This window comes from Rhynchophorus ferrugineus, unplaced genomic scaffold (genome assembly GCF_030347505.1).
Source record: "Rhynchophorus ferrugineus isolate W39M unplaced genomic scaffold, kcgeb_rfMv2 rfM3, whole genome shotgun sequence".
NCBI classification, from domain to species: domain Eukaryota; kingdom Metazoa; phylum Arthropoda; class Insecta; order Coleoptera; family Curculionidae; genus Rhynchophorus; species Rhynchophorus ferrugineus.
Genome location: NW_027472582.1, coordinates 18,192,754 through 18,213,670, shown reverse-complemented (window position 1 = coordinate 18,213,670; position 20,917 = coordinate 18,192,754). Strand labels below are relative to the sequence as shown.

Below are 20,917 nucleotides of genomic sequence, written 5' to 3'. Positions count from 1 at the left end.
GCTCTTCTTCTGCTAAGCTTCTTAATATTTCTTTTTATTCTTTATATTGCTGCCCTTTAATATATAGGAATATATTTACAAAATGAAAGTTGATGATACAGAATCTTCTGATTCCGCGTAGCAATTTTAACAACTACAGAAACTTAGGTGTCTAGTGTATAAGTTGAGAATCATAGAAATACGAACAAAGAAACCGTAAGTAACAACTAACAACGGAATCGTATACCAACATTACCACTAACACCATGCACCCGTTATTGAAAATGATGTTAATCAGGAATTATTTTTGTCATTACAAGTTTTAGTTAGGTTCACTAGACAAAACAGGCTGGTTAAAACTCTGCTCATATCCTCTAGATATGTTAATTCTGAAGTAAAATAAATTAGATTAGGGGTACCATAAGGTAGTGAACTAGATGGTGCACTATATCTACTATATACCAGCAATATCACACATTTTGAATGTGGTAAAATTGTCATTTTTGCTGACTATATGGTAGTTGGAAAGGATCATGAAGAGGTTGCTGAAAGGCTCCAAATGCCATTGATAGAATTAACAATTGGACTAAAGCTATATTATATTAATCATCAAGTTAAAGCTACTCCTATTAGTACAAATCATATCCAAATCCATTTTGTTGACTTAGCTAAGTATTTGTGACTGACCTTAGACTTCGTGGGAATTTTCATGTCAATATCATGTTCATGTTGATGCATCCTGGTACTGCAGAAATCGAGATTCTAGGTACGACCAAACCATCGCCAAATTTGCTTGTAGCCACGAACAAAGGTTACTCAACTATGTGAGTGTCGAAGCTATCCAGCTCCTGGACGACACAAACCTAATAAGAAGACGCAAGAGGATGAAGCTTCATGCGTTAGTGAAGCAGTGTTAGTGTAAACAAAATATTGTGCGTTTTGTTTTACATGTTAATCTTAAACTTTAACAGGTGAAGTAAGTTTAACTGAGTTAACGGGTTTAAGTCGAGTTTATGTATTACATGTTAATTCAAATTGGAACAAAATTGATCAATAAAGTTCTAGTTGTAATGTAATTAAAGTACCTGCAATGGTTGTTTTATGTTCTTGTAACCTACTCACTTAAATTATAATCCCTAGATGACAAAAGGGTCCCTGTCATCCGCAAAATATTTTTTATATTCAGACTAAAATAGTGAATCTATGAATAGGTTCCTCGTCGAGTCACCACGTTCGAGTTATAAAATTATAGCTCGTCCAATAATGACCAATGCACGTCATCAAAATTTATGACGTCAGCTTGTCCTAATACCACATCAAATTTCACTTTTGGTTCGTCTTGACAGTGACATAGTAATGAAAACAATGAAACAATAACAAACATAATGAAATAAAAATAATGTTCATGTATAAATTATTCTAACACGATAGTACATCTAAGGCACATATGATCGAAGGACTTAATATAGTAAAGAGACTAAAATTACATAATACAACCACAATAGTTTCAAGTGTATGGTTATTTTATTATATGAATTATTTTCCTCGTCATCTATGAGAAAATGTTCTGGGCTTGTTTTTTTTTACGTAGTGGTATCTGGAGCCTAATCCATCTAATTATTAATCAAATTAAAAAGTAAATAATCGAATGAAAATATCTATGTATAAAATGTGTATACAAACCTTACACACTCTAAAAATATGATTCTATAGTTGTCCTATGTTAATTTTAGATTCACATTTACTTGTTCTACTCTGTTCACATCATTCTGTCTTGATAATTGTCATTATTGGGTTATAAACTCACATTGCAAAAGTTTCATTCCGTTACTGTCACTTTCACTATTTGAATCACTGTTAATCTATCACTAAATTGGTAGGAAAACATAATACTCTGTGGAGATATTGTTCAACCATCTGATCCATAGTGTATCTTTTTTCAGGCCTATTTCTAAAAAAGTAAATTACATGAAATGGGATTAAACATTAATTTTTTTCAGAAGCAATTCCAAATAGTTGATTCCTTAGCATCGTATATTTAAAACAATTTATATTTTCAAGCCGGTTCCAATTACATAATCCACTTGTTGTGCATTGTCAGTAACTAGTGGCTCCTCCAATTTCTTTAGCAGTTAATTTTCAAACCAGATCAAAAACAAGTTCAGGTTCATTTTTCTCTTTCATTCCCCATGATAATCGAACTTTCATTGTCATTTATTGTATGATTTTAAAAGGTATCATATTTAAAAACAATATTAAGTTCAGGTAATCCCTTTCGTGGGTTATATTTACACCATTTAAAACCCATGTTTCATAACACTATATGAAAGGATGATTTATATCTCTCAAAGAACTGTATACTCCCAAGTGTTCTAAGGATATTTCCCTTTAATAGTTAAGAAAAAATAAACATATTAAATTATGTTTATAACGAGAAAACTACTTATTATTTTCATAATTTTGATCATAAATAGAAGTAACATCAAAATTATCTTAGTTTCGTCATTTACTTCGCATATGGACATTTTTCTTGGCGATCCCAATATTACATTGTTCACGCTATTAATATGGATACTATCTATATTAATATTCAGTCCAGTTGAAGCATGTTAAAATGTTTTTTCAAATAAAATCCTAGTAACTTGACATTTAAGAGTATAATAATACTTACCTCCCTAAAGTAGTTTAATAGCAAGAAGAGATATTGTATCTGTTCGTAACTGATTAGGGACGTCTATTCATAACCTCTGATTATGATCACTAATGATTTCAAGAATATTGTTGAATGACATTTGGCGAAATCGCCAATCAGACTGCAATAGACAATGGACTGCTTCGGTTACACATTCTGATTCTGATAACAGGCTGCATAACATTCGAATTTAAAATTAATTTTACATTATTACGAACTGCAATTGGCACTATATTAGACGTCACCCATGATGTGTATTGGCTGTTTTATTAAACGGACAATATGTGATAATTACGTTTCAAACCACCTTCGTAAAAAAACAACGAAAGCTAAGCACAATATTTTATTGTTTTTACAGGAAAGTAAAAAACACTTGATTGGTTTAGTTTCTATATGATAAGGAGGCCCGTTTTCAACGAAATAAAATACAACGATTCATATCTCAAGCAAATTATTTATAATTCTTTTCTTGTCTAATTTAGTAGGTTTAGTAGGTAGGTAATAAAATTTATTGGCGCAATGTAAACCTAATATGTTTTCCAGAAATACTTATATCGTTAGGGGTCAAGTATAATAAAAATACGATCGATGAAATAAAGGCAAGGGCATATAAAACCCGAGGAAATCTGTCTGATCACCAGTCTAATTCTATCCATTCACCTTCCGGTGGACACTCCCTTCCATTTCAATCGAAATTCTTAGGAAACATATAATTGTCTTACTATGTCTGCGCGTTTTTTTATTATTCAAGAAATATTAATTTATAACTTTCGTTTCTTTGTTGTTTAGTTCTTCGATAATAAAACAATAAAACACGGATGGGCGTGCTGATAAATGATGATTTAGTAATCAGAGAAATGTATGAAAATTAATGACGAGGAATTTTTTTTAATATTTTTCTACTAATTAACTACTAGTTTATTCATATAAAGTTCAAACATTGATCAATAATATATGTGCCAATTTGATGTTTGACTTTTTTTCTAATTTTGTTGTAAAACTATAATTTATGGAGTGTAGAACTTTTGATATTTCTGTATCAAAAACTGAACCAAATGATTTCTATAAGCCTCTTTCGAAGCGTTGTGTTAAGGTCCTGGGTTATACGGTGGATGTTTCAAAACATCGATTGGGTCAGGCCAATGTTCAATTACATCGAAATTTCGAGGATAAAAGCAAGTACACCAATATTATCACTAGAATTTTGCTTCATTTATGCTTTGGTTGTTTCAATATTGAGCACATTTTCTGACCGTGTTAAGCATTTTCCTTCAAATTAAGCTTTGGTTCTTCTGGTGTTTCAATGGTTAAAAATCAGAATCAACTGGTTGAATAAGCGCGTTACATTTGTGCACAGGCTCTTGATTTGTGTTTGACTTGTGGCCATATAAAAATAGGAAATGCAAAAATATAACAGAAATACAGGAAACCATTTCTAAATAAAAAACTGTTAACAGGTCCAAGTAAGCAAGAAGGGTTCTTCTACACACTATTAACACAGTAACTAGAGTAACTACAGTAACTAGATATTATTTTAAATTTGTATACCATTTTCTTAAAGCAATTTCTAACTTGTAAATAGCCAATTCATTATCATCCTTATCATCAATCCATAGCCGGGGCTCGGGAAGTGTGCCCACTTCTCAACCAATAGTCTGTTGTTGGGGGCACAGGAATTCGAACATTCTTCAATAGATTCCGCCCCAGTCGATAGTTAGTCGCACCTGTTCTGGCTTCAGACAATGCCAGTCTCCTATTTTTTAGATCGTTTTCACTGATCTTAATCCATGTCTTTCTCGGAGTTGTTCGCTGTGTCTTCTATCTAAAAGGTCGATTACGCTACGGAAGTAACAGGTCAATTGAAAAGTCCCTGGCCTACCATAGTAAAACAAATTTTTTTGACAATTTTTTTTATTCAGCATAAGTCCCTTCAAGGGTTATACACTGATTATAGCGACCGTCCAACTCTTCGATACTACTTTTGTAGTACTATTTGTACTTTACTTCAAAATGGGCCTCAGTTTCGGCAATCACTTCTTTATTCGTTGAAAATGTCTTTCCAGTGAGCATTCTTTTGAGATCTGAGAACATAGTCGCTGGGAGCCAGATTTGGAGATTACTGTGGATGAGGAAGCAATTCGAAGCCCAATTCATAGATTTTTGCAATCGTTTTCACTAACTTGTGACACGGTGCATTGTCTTGGTGAAGCAGCACTTTCTTTTTCTTCAAACGCTGCCGTTTTTCGGCGATTTCGTCCTTAAAACGTTCCAATAACGCTATGTAATAGTCGCTGTCGATGGTCCTTCATTTTACAAGGGTGTCAATGAAAATTATTCCATGCGCATCCCAAAATACAGACGCCATAACCTTGCCAGCCGACTGTTGCATTTTCCCACGCTTTGGAGCGGGTTCATCGTGTGCTGTCCACTCGAATGACTGTCGATTGGACTTCGGAGTGAAATTATGGAGCCATGTTTCATCCATTGTCACATATAGACGCAAAAACTCTGGTTTATTACGCTTGATCATCTTCAGGCACTGCTTCGAATCATCAAATCGTCGTTCTTTTTGGTCAAAAGTGAACTTGGGCCGTACCCACTCTGCACAGAACTTTCTCATACCCAAATATTCGTGAATGATATGATATACACGTTCAGTTGATATCTTCGGAGTGTCTGTTATTTCATTGAATTTCAATTTACGCTCATTCAAAATCATTTTGTGGATTTTTTAAATGTTTTCGTCCGTAACAACCTCTTTTGGGCGTCCACTGCGTTCACCGTCTTCGGTGCTCATTTCACCACGTCTGAACTTAGCCTACCATTCATTGATGGTTGATTTTCCTGGGGCAGTGTCCGGAAACTCGGCATCAAGCCAAGTTCTTGCTTCAACTGTATTTTTTCCCTTTATAAAGCAATATCAACACGCGAAATTCCTTTTTATTCATTTTTTTTCACAATAACAAAAGTTGCTTCACTGAAAATGCTATAATTCACAAACTAACATCTATTCGACAGCTCTAAAATTTATATACGCATCTTTTGAGGGTTAGGGCTAACTAAAAAACATATGGATTTAATTCTAGTAGCGCCATCTATGTGTCAGGCCGGGGATTTTTCAATTGATCTGTTATTTGAGGAATTTGTTCATCAGATATATAACGTCCAAACCGTTCCAATCTGCGTCTCTCAATTTCTCCCTCAACTGTGCTCTGATTGTCGCATCTTAAACGGAAAGTCTCATTGCTAATAATATCATCTAGAGGAGAGACATGCAGAATTTACTTTAAGCATTGATTAAAACTTCAAGCTTACATATGCCATACTGTAACAGAGTTCAAGTCTCGAAGCCACACAGAACAATTATCAAGATATGCGTTCGAAAGGGATAATGTTTAGAGTCAAATAAAAAGAAGCTAAAGCAGGTGTATTATAAGAAAGTGTATTGGGTCCAAATCTTTACCTACTCAACACATCTGATATACCACAAATGGAAAATATCAGGATGGCTATATTTGCTGACTGCGATACTGCGATTCTTGCTGTTGGAGACAATAGCGAAGAAGCTACACGAAAAATGCAACAGGCAAGTAACAATATATATAATTGGGCCCAAACTAGGAAACTGAAATTAATGGAAGTAAATCTGTGCATATGCAATTCATCTATAATCAGACAGTCTAAGCACTTATAAAAATAAATAACAATATCATTCGGTATAACAACAACGCTAAGTATCTCGGAATGAATCTTGATGTAATACTTCACTGGAAGGAACATGTGTTCTTTCCTTTCCTTTTAAGAAAATCACAATTATTAGTACATAATAAATTGCTATTATACAAGGAAGTATTGATGTTCTTTGAAAAATAATATAAATACAATACAAGTTTTCCAGATCAAAGGCCTGAGAGGGATTGTAGGTGCACTCGGATACTATAGGACTGATAACTTAGACTGCGACCTTCAGATGCCAACTGTCACTCAGGAAATAAGGGTCGTAAGGAGATCTGAGGAGAGACCAACCTGCAAACATTAAAGTATTACAAGTCTTGGATAACACTAGATCAGGATACAGGTTCAAAAGACTAAATTATTTTATCTTGTGTAGTATGGTGTAGTGTAGTCAGGCACCTTTGCCTGAAAGGCAGAAGTATTTAATTCACACCCATTATTAGGTAGAGATAAAGCTCATGGATCCTTCTAGATATGTATGTTACCTACATTCTAGATACTCTAAATATAAATTGTTGGGAGTTGACAAAGACTAGTAACAATATAATAAATGCCGGCTTGGTTGGCACAGCGGTAAAGGCGACAGGACGGTCCATCTATAATTGTGATAGTTGCGGGTTCGAATCCTGCTGGAGAACGGTCGTAAATTTATGTTTGAGATTGTTTAATATTTGAGATTATCCTAGGCAAGGGTGTAAAATGCGACAAGGAAATGATCCCAGTCACGCCAGTAACTAGGCTGTGTAAGACCGGATGTCTTCTGGGATGATTTCTAAGTTGGTCACTCGCCAATCCGTAGGCTTAATGCCGAGGACCATGGTTTGGACCCACGTTAAACTTTAGGCCCAGTCCAGATAAACCCTCGTTGGTAAAAAGGAAATTTAAAATATATAAAAATAAATAAATAAATAAATAAAAAATTCACATTAATGATGTTGTACGTAAATCAATATTGTTTCTTCGTTCAATTTAATTAAAAACAACGAAGGGCATATTTCCAGTCACTATCCAACGGGCATCCTTTTTCACATTTTTTTAATATTGACATTAATCGAAACACTTTGGTTTCACCCAAACGGGAATTTATTTTCTGTGTGGGATCACGCGAGGGGCACACCTGCCAAAGTTCATTAGTATCATTTGACAGGGGCTTAGAATGCGCGGAAATTTTACCGTATCGTGTCCGGGTACATGGCCGGTCGGACTGATTCTCTAAAGAGTTTTGATTCGTCACACGGACAATGATTTATCGTGTTTTGTTTTGCTTAATTGGGTACATTCCCGACTGGTTTTGTGTTATTCGTGCTCTTATTTGATTTAGTTTCCTATTGTTGTAAATGTTATGTTTTATTTCTAGGTTTTTGATATATGGGGCATGGAAAAAATATATAATAAATAAATTCAATTTTTTATTATGTTATAGGTTTGTAATTTCAATGTTGGAAGATCGAATCATGTGGTTTTAAGAGGTTTTTAAAGGCACCTCATTAAAATTGAGAAAGTTCTATAGACACCGGAACAAGTGATAAGTATTATATTTGAACTAGAAATGCCGAAAAAATAACGATTTTTGTTCAAAAAAATTCAAAAAGATATTTTTGATCGAATTTTTTTTTTAAGTATCGGTAGTTGTAAATGAGAGTATAGAACTTTTGAGTTGCAAAAATATCGATATTAAGCACCTAGGGTCTTTGGAAGGAGAGTATCGAACTTTTGTTTTCAGATTTTTCAACTTTGGTCATCAAGAGAATTTTGTGGGGAAAAGTAGGGTTGAACTGAAGAGATATTGGTAAAAATGAGTATTGACATTTCGATATTTTTAAAATGTAAGGATATTTTTGACCACGGTTGACAACCCTAATCTGAACTATACTGTAGGTATATAGTGAAAAAAGTTTATGCTTGTTAAATGGAAGTCAGTTATGTGGCGTAATCTCTTTATACGTAGTCCGATGTCGAGAATTCATCTGAGGACTAGTTGAAAGTAATTCATGACACATGACATGCTTCTCATGCATTTTCAGTCCTTTTTGGGGGTTAATTCTGCCCCCCCCCACGATTCACAATCACTTTTACACGATCTTTCATCTTCGCTTCATAATCATTTCATATGTGTTAAACTTATTTTTTAAGTTATAGGATAATTGTCAATATTGTCATGTCCTAGCCACCATCTATACCAACTTCTGATTTTGTATATATTTACACGCTCGACCTTGTGCTATTTTCTTAGTATTCGTCATTAAATTGACTGATCTTAAACATTTACAACCACGACTTTGCTTACGTGAACCCTACCTGAAACAATAAGTAAACGATGCTAATCAACTACAAATGTCTTCAAATGAAAGACAATTCCGACTAATGACTGAATAAACCGTGCTATTTCAAGATTATATATTTAAAAGATTCAATTTTACGATATAGAGTTTTATATTAGCCAAATAAAATAATAATCTATTTGATGGTGTCTTTTTTTTGTTCAGCGGAAATAGGAAATCCTGAAAATAGGAGAACGTCGTACTAGATGCTTTCATGTATTCTGGTCATTTTTCAATTTCACACAGCATTTATTGAGAAAAATTGGTACAAAATATATTAATCACAATATTTTCCATTATTATCTATAACTTTTTCTCATCTTTCTGAAACCATGGTGATAGCGTGTCGAAAAAAACGACGTTGGTTTGACATAGATAAGAGATCCTGTCATCGAACAATTTTTGCACTTCTTTAGCATATTGATACCGTATGCCCGCCCATCTAAATAGGTGGCAGTGAAAAGGCGCTATGTGTGATGTGTACGCTGGGGAGGAGAATGACTTGGTGGTGATTATGGACATGACAATATTTTGAATAAAACTCTATTTTATTTCTACTTTCATTAACACGCAACTGCCCTATAACTTAAAAAAATAATTTTAATACATATAAAATGATCGTTGACTATTTAATAAGCTCTAATTCTTTGCAGCAGTTTAAATAATATTAAATGGTTACCAGAACTGGCAATAGCTTGCGTTCTTTTGTGTATGAACAAGTAAAGTTTAATTTCAAATTGTCAGGTGGTTTGGTGTGAAAGAAGGGAGTGTTAATGGGGGACTTTTTGTTTGTATTGTATATTATGGCGGGAGATTTGGTTGCTAATAGTATAACGTGTAAATAAACGTACGAAATTGTTTCCTTTCTATAGGGTTCAGTGGCGGTAAATTAATATCGATTTTTATTAATAAAATATTTATAAATTTAATCTATATATAGTATTAAACGGACTTTGTATGTGAAATGAAAATAGGCTCCGGTTTTTATTAATTTAGTTATTCTATTTCGTATTAATATAATAGGTACTTACGAAATTTTCGTAATTATATTTTAGTCTTTCTTTTATATAAATTAATGTTAGCCTCAGTTCAAACGCGCAAATCAGTAGGAAAATTATTGCTTCGGTTTGACAATTTCACTGTTTCTGATATAAGTAGCCTTTATTAATTATTTAAGGTTATCTAGGATATTATATTGTATTGTCAAAATATTAATTTTTTTATATTTTAAAGTCTCCTAGCTAAAAGTCAGAATGCTATCAGATACGTTGGAACATGTAATCGACTCAGTGTATAATATTGGATTTGTGTTGGTACTGGTCTACCCTGTTCTCAAATATTCACAATATTCCTCAAAGTATTAGCGACAAGGTATTAGAAGATCAGTGATTTATAGTTCTGAAACAGATTGCCTTGACGCAAATGAGAGGGAAATATGTATGCAAAGGAGAATGTCATTACTACAAATTTAATTCTGCATTTTCTACTTCAAGTGGTTTTATATAATGCTTAATAATACATTGGCTGAAAAGTCCCAGGCGTAACAACGAAAACACGATTTTTTGTTTAAAATTGCCTTTGTTTATCAACGTAATCTCCATCAAGAGCCACACAAGTGCCCAGGGCCTCTCTAACATGTCAATGCCACTTTTGTAGAACTATTTTTCCCTTGCCTCAAAATAGGCCTTCGTTTCAGCCATAACCTCGTCATTAGAGCAAAATTTCATACCGGTGAGCATTTTTTGAGATCTGCGAATAGCCAGTGGTCGTAAGGGGCCATATCTGGCGAATGCGGTGGATGTGGGAGCAACTAGAAGTTCATTTCATGTAGTTTTCCTATTATTTTGATTGAGTTGTGACACGGGGCATTGTCTTGATGAAACTAAATTTTTTCTTTGCCATATGTGGTCGTTTCTTTGCAGTTTCGACCTTCAAACGCTTCTTTAGCTCTATATAATATTCACTGTCGACGGTATTTCCCTTCTCAAGATAGTCGATTGCACCACGTACATCCTAAAATACCGCGGCCATAACCTTTCCACCAGATTGTAGTATTTTGGGCGTTTTGGACGAGGTTCACCAGTTGCTGTCCACTCAGATGATGATTGTTTTGATTTCGGAGTGAAATGATGGATCCATGTTTCATCCATTGGCACATATCGACGCAAAAGTTCCGGTTTGTTACGTTTAAACCTGACCAAACACTGCTCAGAATAATCAAGACGTTCTTGTTGTTGGTCAACAGTGAGCACGGCATCCACTTTGAATAGAGCTCTCTTATAGTCAAATGCTCATGCAATATAAACCAACAGATTTTTTTGATATCATTACGATATTAGCTAACTCACACAACATCACTTTTTGATCATTCAAACCGATTTATTAAAATATTTTTCTGGTTTTACCAATTCATTTGGACGTTCACTGTGTTCTGCATAATTAGTGTGTCTACCACCATATTTGAAGTCAGCAAACCAAATTTTTATTGTTGTTTATAACAAGTTAGTTCGAAGTTCTTATAATATTTTTCAAGCCATTACTATGCTTGAATGGTATTTTTCCCATCAAGAAGCAGTGTTTAATTAAAACACGAAATTGTTTTTGATCCATTGTTTTGAAGATAACAAAAGTAATGTCACTTTTAGAATAATAACTCACAAACGTATGAATATAATATCATGAAGCAGCTTTCTTTTGAAGATCAGTACTAACTGAAAAAACGGTAAATGCAATAAAACTAGAGCCATCTATGTGTTAAGAGATGATGGAATTTCTAACAAAGATAATAGCCCAGTCGGATGCTTATAGAATTTATAATAATTTTTGACTTCGTATTATATTCTATCACAGCAAACTTCAACCCCCTTTACACCGAAAAATGAATAAATTATATTCGTCCCTCGTCGTTGACTCATAACGCGCCCTGTATAATACAGCAGCGGGGCGGCCAGCCAGTCTCGCCACCACAAACTCCCCGTTCCTCCAAATCCAGCGCGACGGCGCAGTATCGGCGCCAGTTACCATCCCCTCGACATCCCGCCCCCCTCGTCCACTTGGAAAGACGCACATTTGTCACGCGATGTTTCTATTAGGTTTTCCCTTTGTCCGCGGGTAGGAATTCGACCCTGGCAAAACGAACACGGGCCCACCACCATCGAGAGGGCAGCGCGATTCGGGTACGGGCCTCCTCAGATTCTCCCGACTGTCAAGTCGATTTTCTTCGTCTCCATCCCTCGCGGACCTTCGAACCTTGCGACGATCGTTTCGGATATTTAAAATTCAAGATGGCGGCGCCGGAATAGGGGCGGTATGGAAACAACAGTGTCACAATGAAAATCTATAACTGAAACTGCCGCGAAAATTATTTTTCGTCGTTATCGTCTCGATTGCTTTTTGTTTTGTTGCTGATATCGGACACCGATGGGACGGGACTAGCTAATTCGTGACCAGAGAATGATCGTTATGGCATGCAACGTCGATTTTCATGCAGGTGAGCGTTGTTGAATTTTCTGCCTTATTATCGTTAGCTTTTAATTGAATGATCGAATATTTATAATAATTGTGACGCAGATATTAATGCGTTCTAGATTTTGATTGCGATTTTTTCTATCGGTTTTATGTTCAGTGTGGTGCCTTTAACTAAACCTTTCAAGTTTTCCCATATTTCTACCAGTTCAGCAGTATGTATTCATATTTCAATAGATGTTTTACGTGTGTCGATTTGGGAAATGTATATAAACATATTTAGTTGTTAATATTATATCACCATATTTAGTTTTATATTTTCTTGATAATAATTAAATCTGATGAAAGTTGTAATATAAATTCCCTTTATTACTACATTTTTAGGAACCATTCCTTTTAATATTTATGGCAGCGCGGTATATTCATAAATTTTAAATATAGTGTAGATATATTTGGAGTCCTTTAGGGAATTATTAATGTTCCTTATTTAGTTTTGTAATACTCGATGCCATAAAGTCGTAGAGATTGTCATATTTTTGAATAATTTAGTAATTTTTATTTTTTTAAATTGCATATTATGACTAGATTACATCAACATTATATTCTCAATGTTTTAAATATATGTATAGTTTAATATTTACAATAGTATTTTTTGTTACTATAAAGTGATCTAGGATATGATGGATAAGGTGGCTTGGGTTAAGATATTATCAATAATTTTAAAAAAGGAAACTAGTTTAAGACTAACAAAATCGGGGTAATAGATTTCTTTTATATATATTTTAAAGTCTCCTTTTACCAACTATGGGTTTATCTGGAGTGGGCCTACCAGCATTAAGCCTACCGACTGACGGGTGACCAACTTTAGAAATCATCCCAGAAGACATCCGTTCTTACCAAGCCTGATTACTGGCGTGACTGGGATCATTTTCCTTGTCGGATTTTACACTCTTGCCTAGAACAATCACAAATTTTAAACAATCACCAACATAAATTTACGACCATGCCCCAGCAGGATTTGATCCCGCGGCTATCGCAACAGTAGGAGGACCGTCCTATCGCCTTTACCACTGCGCCACCACGCCGGCGGGGTAATAGAGTGTTTGAATTATCTGGCTTGAATTATGTATAGTAATTTGTCCAGGAGCGAGTGGAATGAGATCATTACATGACTTTTTATGTATGTTTTATTATTTTTGTGGATATTATTTAGAGTTTTTGATTCAATTTACATTGACGAATTTAGCAATATATTAAGTATATTTCGAGTTACTTATAGCAACAGATATTTTTTCACTACTATTGATTATTTGTGTTAAATTTGGTTTAACAGACAGCGATTTGGTAATATAAAATACATTATTAGTTTAACAAAAGTAATTTAGGAATATTGTTATTAATTTACAAAGTTGTTAAGAGAAATAGTATCAAGAAGGAATCTCAGATAAACAATACGGTATTTAGGAGATAAATCTTAAACCATCAGTTTGTGAAGCGAGCAAACAATGCTTTAAAAATAGCAGCCAAAATGTAATCCTGTTTGCTAGTAATGTAATTCTAAATCTAAAAACCTTTTTGCGACCTTTTTAGGTGGGTTTTCGACGGAAATATTAAAGAAGGAAATACATTTTTAACGATATGGTTACCATAAAATATATAATAATATTGGCATAAAAGAGCTTTCCCGTAAAATATGAATATTATTAATATTGGGAAATATAATTCAATTTTAAAGTCACATATCTTTTACAACGAAGTCATAAAATGTTCTAGATATAAAGTTAGCATCATCCATTTACGCAGTGAGAGGTTATTGTGATTTGAAAATGGAGATTTTATAATATTATTTTCGAGATATAGGTTGCTTCTGTGTACAGGATTATCATTGAAAATTGTGCGAGTTCAGGTTTATTCGTTTTTGTTTCGAACCGTCCCTAGCCATCTAATCGTCAAAAAGCCGAGGAAATTATTAGAATGTCCAGGTAGGCCGATATATTTCATATTGTGACATCTTTATGGAGTTCAAATATCGATAAAATGGTTTTGAACAATTAATAGAAAACTGGATACCAAAAGAAGCTTCATACTTGGGTTCCATCTGAATTTTCGGTGAAACTGCTACTGAAACAAAAATATATTTGTAGTCATTTCTGAATTATTATGAAAATGAAAGAGAGAACGAAATTACGAAGTATATATGATTGATGCTTCCAAAACCATTTAATTCTTGGTTGCATGCAAAATAACGGTCATTGCTCTAGTTGGAAAACCTGGAAGTACTCCAGAAAAGTAACGTTGAATAAACTAAAGCGTATAATAGAAATATTGTGAAAACTATTGCTGGAATTAATTTTAGTGTTTTATAAAATTAGCGTAGGAAGTGCAGTATACTATTTTTTTTTATTAATAAACTTTACTTAAATTCTTAAATAAAGAAAGCAGCGCATTTTTTTTTAATTCGTGATTTCTTGATTTAAATCCAACAAGAGATATTTATACTATATTATCATCGATGATGGATTAAGTTCCTTGAACCGTTAAAGTCAGTTATAAATTGAATCCATGTATTTAGCTAGATTAGTGGCCACGAGTGCAATCAACAACGAACTGTTAAATCAATTGAAATATTGAATGTGAATTTCAAAATATTACGAAAGATTCGCATGGGCCATATATAGAATTAAACTGATTGCTCAAATCAGTGTTTGTTCATAGGGCTCAAAACCGTATGAACTATTTATTTCCATTAATAGCACGTGACCTGTTGGAGCAGTTCATTTGTTAAGAATTATTCAAAAATGGGTCATTTAATATATTGTTTCTAAAGACGAAGAGATTTTTCGAAATTAGATGCGGCTCTTACTCAAAAGATGAAGATAGAAGGTTCAATCCTGGGTATTTTTTAGAAAACAAATCGCACACTAACTAAGTGAACTCCGTGAGCACAGTAAATTTAATGATCAGTATTGACAAGTTTTCCTACTTTCAGCATAACATTTGCACCATGAGTTAACATTATTACGATATTGGTATCTGGATATATACAAACCCTCGCCTGTCAATAATATATCAATGCAATTAAGTCCAAAGTTGCAATACTTTAATTAAGATACAATAATTAATACCCTTATTTAAAATAAAAATTTAATTTGTATTAATATTTTATAATAAAATTCATTCATTAATCAAGACTGAATCGTTGTTTTTCATTTTTAGATACAGATCAACCTGTTTTTATTCTACTTTGGATTTTATGGCGGATTTAGGTAAATTTGAGTAACCTTTTAATAATCATTGTTTCAAAATGTTGTCTTAAACCTTTCGAAGTTTGATATTCGCTGATTTAGTCAGTTTTGTATAATATAACATGTAACAATTAAGATGACAGACAAAATAACATTAAATAATTAATTCATATCATTAATTTGGAATCAAACACAACAAATCAAAGAATTTTATTCTAAGATTAAGAGTTCTAAGAAAAATATTAGAAAATGGGAAAAAATTAATAAGAAAATTGAATGAAAATGATTTTAAATATTTGTTTTTATTTTTTGTTTAATATTTCGTTTATAATAATCGACATGAACCAAAAACCTCAACTTATAAAATTAAGTCCAGATTATCATATAAATATATCTTTGTATATAACTGATATCTTTGTATATGGCGATAACAGTTTAGCCGCAACTTTTTCAAATCATACTGTTATTGGTACTAAATAACGAATGATAGCGGTTATAAGAATAATGCATCAAAACACACGAAATCAAACTGGCTTCGGTAGTTTTTGATGAGTTATATTTAATAGCCACAAATTTAAATAATGTCTAAAATAGGTTATTAAATATTCAGTAGATATTATACCTTAATTACCTTCATAAATTTCTGACATTTTGTCAAATTCAAGAGTAAAACAAAAGGATTTTCATTATGTTATGTAATATCCCGTAATAAATATGAATAAACATCAATTACATGGTATTACGAAAGTAAGTGAAAATAACAAAGGATACGTAAAATAAATAGAGATAACACTGTTAACAGGTGAATCAAATAATTTCGTCTTGCAACTGTTGCTATAGTCGCGGCTTCGTATCCTATTGGGGCATGGATATACTTTATGATTGCGATTGTAATTGTAAACGTCTTTATAGGAAACAGTGGAAAATCCGATAAGGAATAACCATCCCGGTCACGCCAGTAACCGGGCTGGGTAAGACCGGCCGTCTTCTCGGATGGTACTCTAAGTTGATTACTGGCCAGGGGCGCTTAATGCGTAAGACCGTGTAAAAAATATTATTTCGAATACACTGAAATTCAAATAAACATCTGCAACTTTTCTTAGCCTTTACCTAAATAGGATATTCTACTGACCTATACAGCTTGTTAATGCTCTAAGTTTAAAATATTGATTACGAAAAAAATGGTTCAAAATATCAGCGAAGCGTATATTAGACATTCAAGGTTGGCTCTATATCGGTGCAACTCAAGACACGTCATTTAGCAGGGGGGAAAAGCCCTCGACCTTTACCAAAAAATTAGTCTTATCGTTGACGAGCATCGCCAGTAAAGAGAAAAGGGTCAAATAACAAAGGTCAAGTATAAAAATATCAAATATCTATAAATTAACACCAACGTTGATATACTACTGCTGATTTTCCTTTTCCAATGTGCGTTTCTATTTCGTATTGTCGTTACGGTATTTTGTTTGTTAATGTAGTTTCCTTATTTTGTTGGTATTTAACTTACAGAGGCTTTGTCGGAATTTGTAATTCTATATTTAGATTAGTAGTGTTTATATATTTAGTGTTTGTATTTGTGCAATTATAAAATTTTAAATGAATTCTGTTGTTGATAGCCAAGTCAAATTAATAATATAGATGATTGAAATATTATATTAAAATAAGACGTTATGATATAGCTAAACGTTTACCATACTAGAATTTAACTTTTTGCATCACATAAAAGCTTGACTGGAAGGTATCAGAAAAAGAAAAGTACTATTATCTTCACAAATTAACGTTGTTACTAGAAACGTGAATGTTAAAGTGGAAATGAACCATTCAACAATTCAACAAAATATTCCATTGATTTAAAAAATACATTGTGCTTCTCCAGAATTTCCAGGCAGATTAACCATACCACTGCCATAAAAATCTTCAACTGAACGTTATAATGGTTGTCAGGGCGAATTACGAAATCATCATCATATCAATTTTGATAATTCATTTTTCCGTCAATTTTAAAGCTTTTAAAAAATATTTTTGAGTTAATTAGCATATTACTAGCATGACGACTTTTGTATTTTCTAAAATAATTTTATAAAAGATAATTTCGGTTGAATAAAGTTACTTATTAGCTGTATAATAAATTAAATGAAATATAAAATATAATTGATATTAAATAATATTCTTCAAGTATTAACAGAAACGAAAACATATTTATATATAAAAATAGGCATGAAATTGATGTTTTATTAGTTTTGCAACATAATAAATATATATAATATCACTTTATCAGTATAAAATCACTTTATTCAAACTCATCCTGAATATTTTCATGACCTATCGATGGTCATCGCTCGGGGAGTGTATACTTCAATACTAATATGTTGCTGTTGGCTTCTCTGGACATATTTGTCATATTGACCGCAGCTGTTTTCTGGCCTTGGACAATGTTAGTTTCCTGTTTTCAGATCGGTTTCAATGATTTTGATCCATGGATTTTTAATAGGATCTTTGAATAGGAATTTGCTTTAAGCATCGTTTTTGAAAGACTTCAATGTTACAAATGTCAGACTGTAACATTCTGGGGGTTTAACATACTGAAGGATTGACAAGATAAACGTTTACGTACATGCACCATCTAAGAGAAGTAAAAGCCCCTGCAACTTTATTCGCCTGTATTATTGGTCAAAAGTACCGGACTTGTGCACTTGCTCTAACTGAATCCCGTTGAGATTTTGAATAGCAGGCGATTGAGATAATCCATATGACTCTGCAGTGTGAATTATATGATGAAGAATTCTAGTAGCCATAAGATCTATATCAGCTCTAATATATATATTTCTTTGACCTACAACTAGGTAGGGGAATTCTGTTATGGATACTTGGTTGCGGAGACCAGCAAGAATGAGCAAGTTGGACTAGTTATGTGGAGGCTGTTCCGCCCAATCTGCTGATCCCATGACCCTAACTGATACTTCTTACTGTTGGTAAGGACGGTACTAGTGACAAGTAACACCGTTAACAGGCACGTAGCTGAGTTAATCCCTCGATGGGAAAGATCGAGACGATTGGGAGTAAGAGCATGAAGGCGCAGTATCGGATGTGATAGAATAAGGCCACGAAGAGCCGGATGATTTATTGGCCTAAAATATCGGCCAGTTCTGTAATACATCTATTATCCGAGAGACAAAAAGTGGAGTAGAACTCCGAGTAGAACTAGGATATAAAATCCTGAATTTAGGGGACATCTGTTTCTCTATGAATTAGATTATTCCTGTCGAATCTGGATCGACCTGAAGTATAGAACAACTGGTCGAACCAGCATCTTGTACAGGAGAGATTTTATTGAAAGAGGAACCTTGGTGGCCCGGTTGATGAGCGGGAACAGCAGATTGATAATACCTTGACCTTTCTGGAGAGACCTTTGAATCTGGGAATTCCACCTGAATTTCCTCTCGAAGAGAAGACCGAAATAGATGGCTTCTTCTGACCATAAAATTTTAGCGTTTTCGATTTCAAGGCGTGATATGCTCAGTTCAAAATGCTTGTAGAAGAAGATGGCCTGATTTTACTGTGGGTTGATTTGCAACCTCCAGAAATGTAACCACAGGACCATCAGTTGTCTCATCGATTTGTTTCTAGAGTCTGCCGGCTTTTGTTCGAATTTTTTGCTGATATCAGCGCTAATAGCGCTATCATAATTAAATATTAGATCAGTCAAGGAGTTTGTAGCATCATATTGAACCCCATGTCTGTAACTGCATCTATAACTATGTTTAAAAGTAGTTGAGAGACGACATCTCCTTGGCGAATCAATTTTGGATCTCAAATTAATTTAACCAATAATTTTGCACTCACACTCAGCTAATGGGACCATCTTAAGATGCCTGAAGAAGTTTAATAGTTTTTAATGGAACATATTTAGCCTTCAAAGCTGTCCAAAGTGAATCCCGATATGTACAACTAACGAAATAATATGTTACGTAATATTAAAATTTAAAACATCAATTATTTTTATTGAAATTTCCACTCGTTATTAAAATAGTATACTAAAATATAAATTTGACTTGTCAATGATATAACATACATTTATAGCTAATGCAGATTAAATGTATTTTGAAATGTTTTGAAAATTCAACATGAAGTTTTCGTTCATCAGTTTTATGTTTTCATTTGATCCGTTGATTTATCTTCAGTTAATTTAGATTTCTTTAATTTTCAGAAATGGTTTACAAAGGATTATCTAGCAACCACTTCCTCATTTAGCGAGTACCGAAGCAAGTGATCTCCTTGTGCTTCGTGGATTGACGATACTAGCGCCGTTCTTAAGTGAGTCAGTTCAAAATGGGGGAACAGCGACGGTGGAGGATCTACTTGGCCCAATTGCGGGCCATGTTGAAGCGGAACTTGTTGCTGAAAAAGAGAGACAAACGAAGAACTTTGGCGGTGAGTATTTAGTTATTTTTACATTAATTGGTATGTTCATTGATATACGCATGATATATACGTGTTTGACTGAAGCGCATATAGTCCTTCTAATAAAACATCTATTTTATCCTAGTTAAAAAGATACAGAATGTTGTCTGATGCATCGGAACATGTAATAGAATCAGTCTGTTAAATTTGATTAGTGTTGGTATTGGTTGACACTGTTGTTGAATGTTTACAAAATTCTTCAAAATATTAATGATAATAATTAGTGTTAATTCTAAGTTAATGCGTTAACATTTCGACGTGCTGATGTCATAAACTTTCGTGACGTGCACTGGTTGTTTTATTGGAAAGGCGATATAATATATTGGTGTTATTCCCATAGTAATTATTTCATCAGTAATAAGTTCGATAAATAATTCATTGAATTTAGATTTATTATAAGACGGAAGTACGATGTAAAATGTTGTCAAATACTGATAATATAATCGATATATAAAGCAGGATTATAGAATATTATTGAAAATATGAAATCATGAAAAATCTGAATTAAAATTTCATTTTTTATTAAAATTTAAATTGTATAATTTTAAGTTAACTACAATATATAAGTAATAATGCAACGTGTGAACAATAAAAAACAAATTAGGGTGTACTGATTAGGTGTTAAAAATTCGGACAGGCCATAAGTCGACCGAAACAAGTGATAGTCGGCAGGAGAAATGTCTGGTGAATATGACGATTATTTATAGTTTATACGCAACGTTTCCGTGTTAAAAAACTACTTGATCGGATTTCTGACTTCTTATAATGACATTATTCTGAACGTTGATTGATTTTAAGCTTTGACGTATCAGTTTAATTTTCGATAGTCAGACATTTTCGGCTTTTATAGCCATTATATTTCGTTATCCTTCATTATAGCTTTTTAGAATAGTTTTTTTATAAAATCTTTATTAGATACGTTTAGTACAATCTTAATTTACAATTAATTTATTACTACTATTCCGATGTATTTGGAATAATTAACAAGTAAGACGAGTGCGAGAAAATACATCAGTATG

General features: G+C 33.3%; 1 protein-coding gene across 7 annotated transcripts in view; it reads left to right on the top strand.

Moving 5' to 3' along the window:
• Nucleotides 1-20,917, top strand: part of LOC143193962 (cholesterol transporter ABCA5) — a 77,082-nt gene that overhangs the window by 6,887 nt on the left and 49,278 nt on the right. For 3 of the 7 annotated variants that reach the window (XM_076400443.1, XM_076400442.1, XM_076400444.1), the window contains exon 2: nucleotides 19,645-19,868. In XM_076400443.1, the coding sequence (XP_076256558.1) occupies nucleotides 19,767-19,868 (102 nt within the window). In that variant the 5' untranslated portion in view covers nucleotides 19,645-19,766. Of the gene's footprint in view, nucleotides 1-6,609; nucleotides 6,750-12,081; nucleotides 12,218-12,373; nucleotides 12,408-15,405; nucleotides 15,459-19,644; nucleotides 19,869-20,917 lie in introns of those variants that run through there. The other 4 variants (XM_076400446.1, XM_076400445.1, XM_076400447.1 and 1 more) reach the window with 4 other exon arrangements.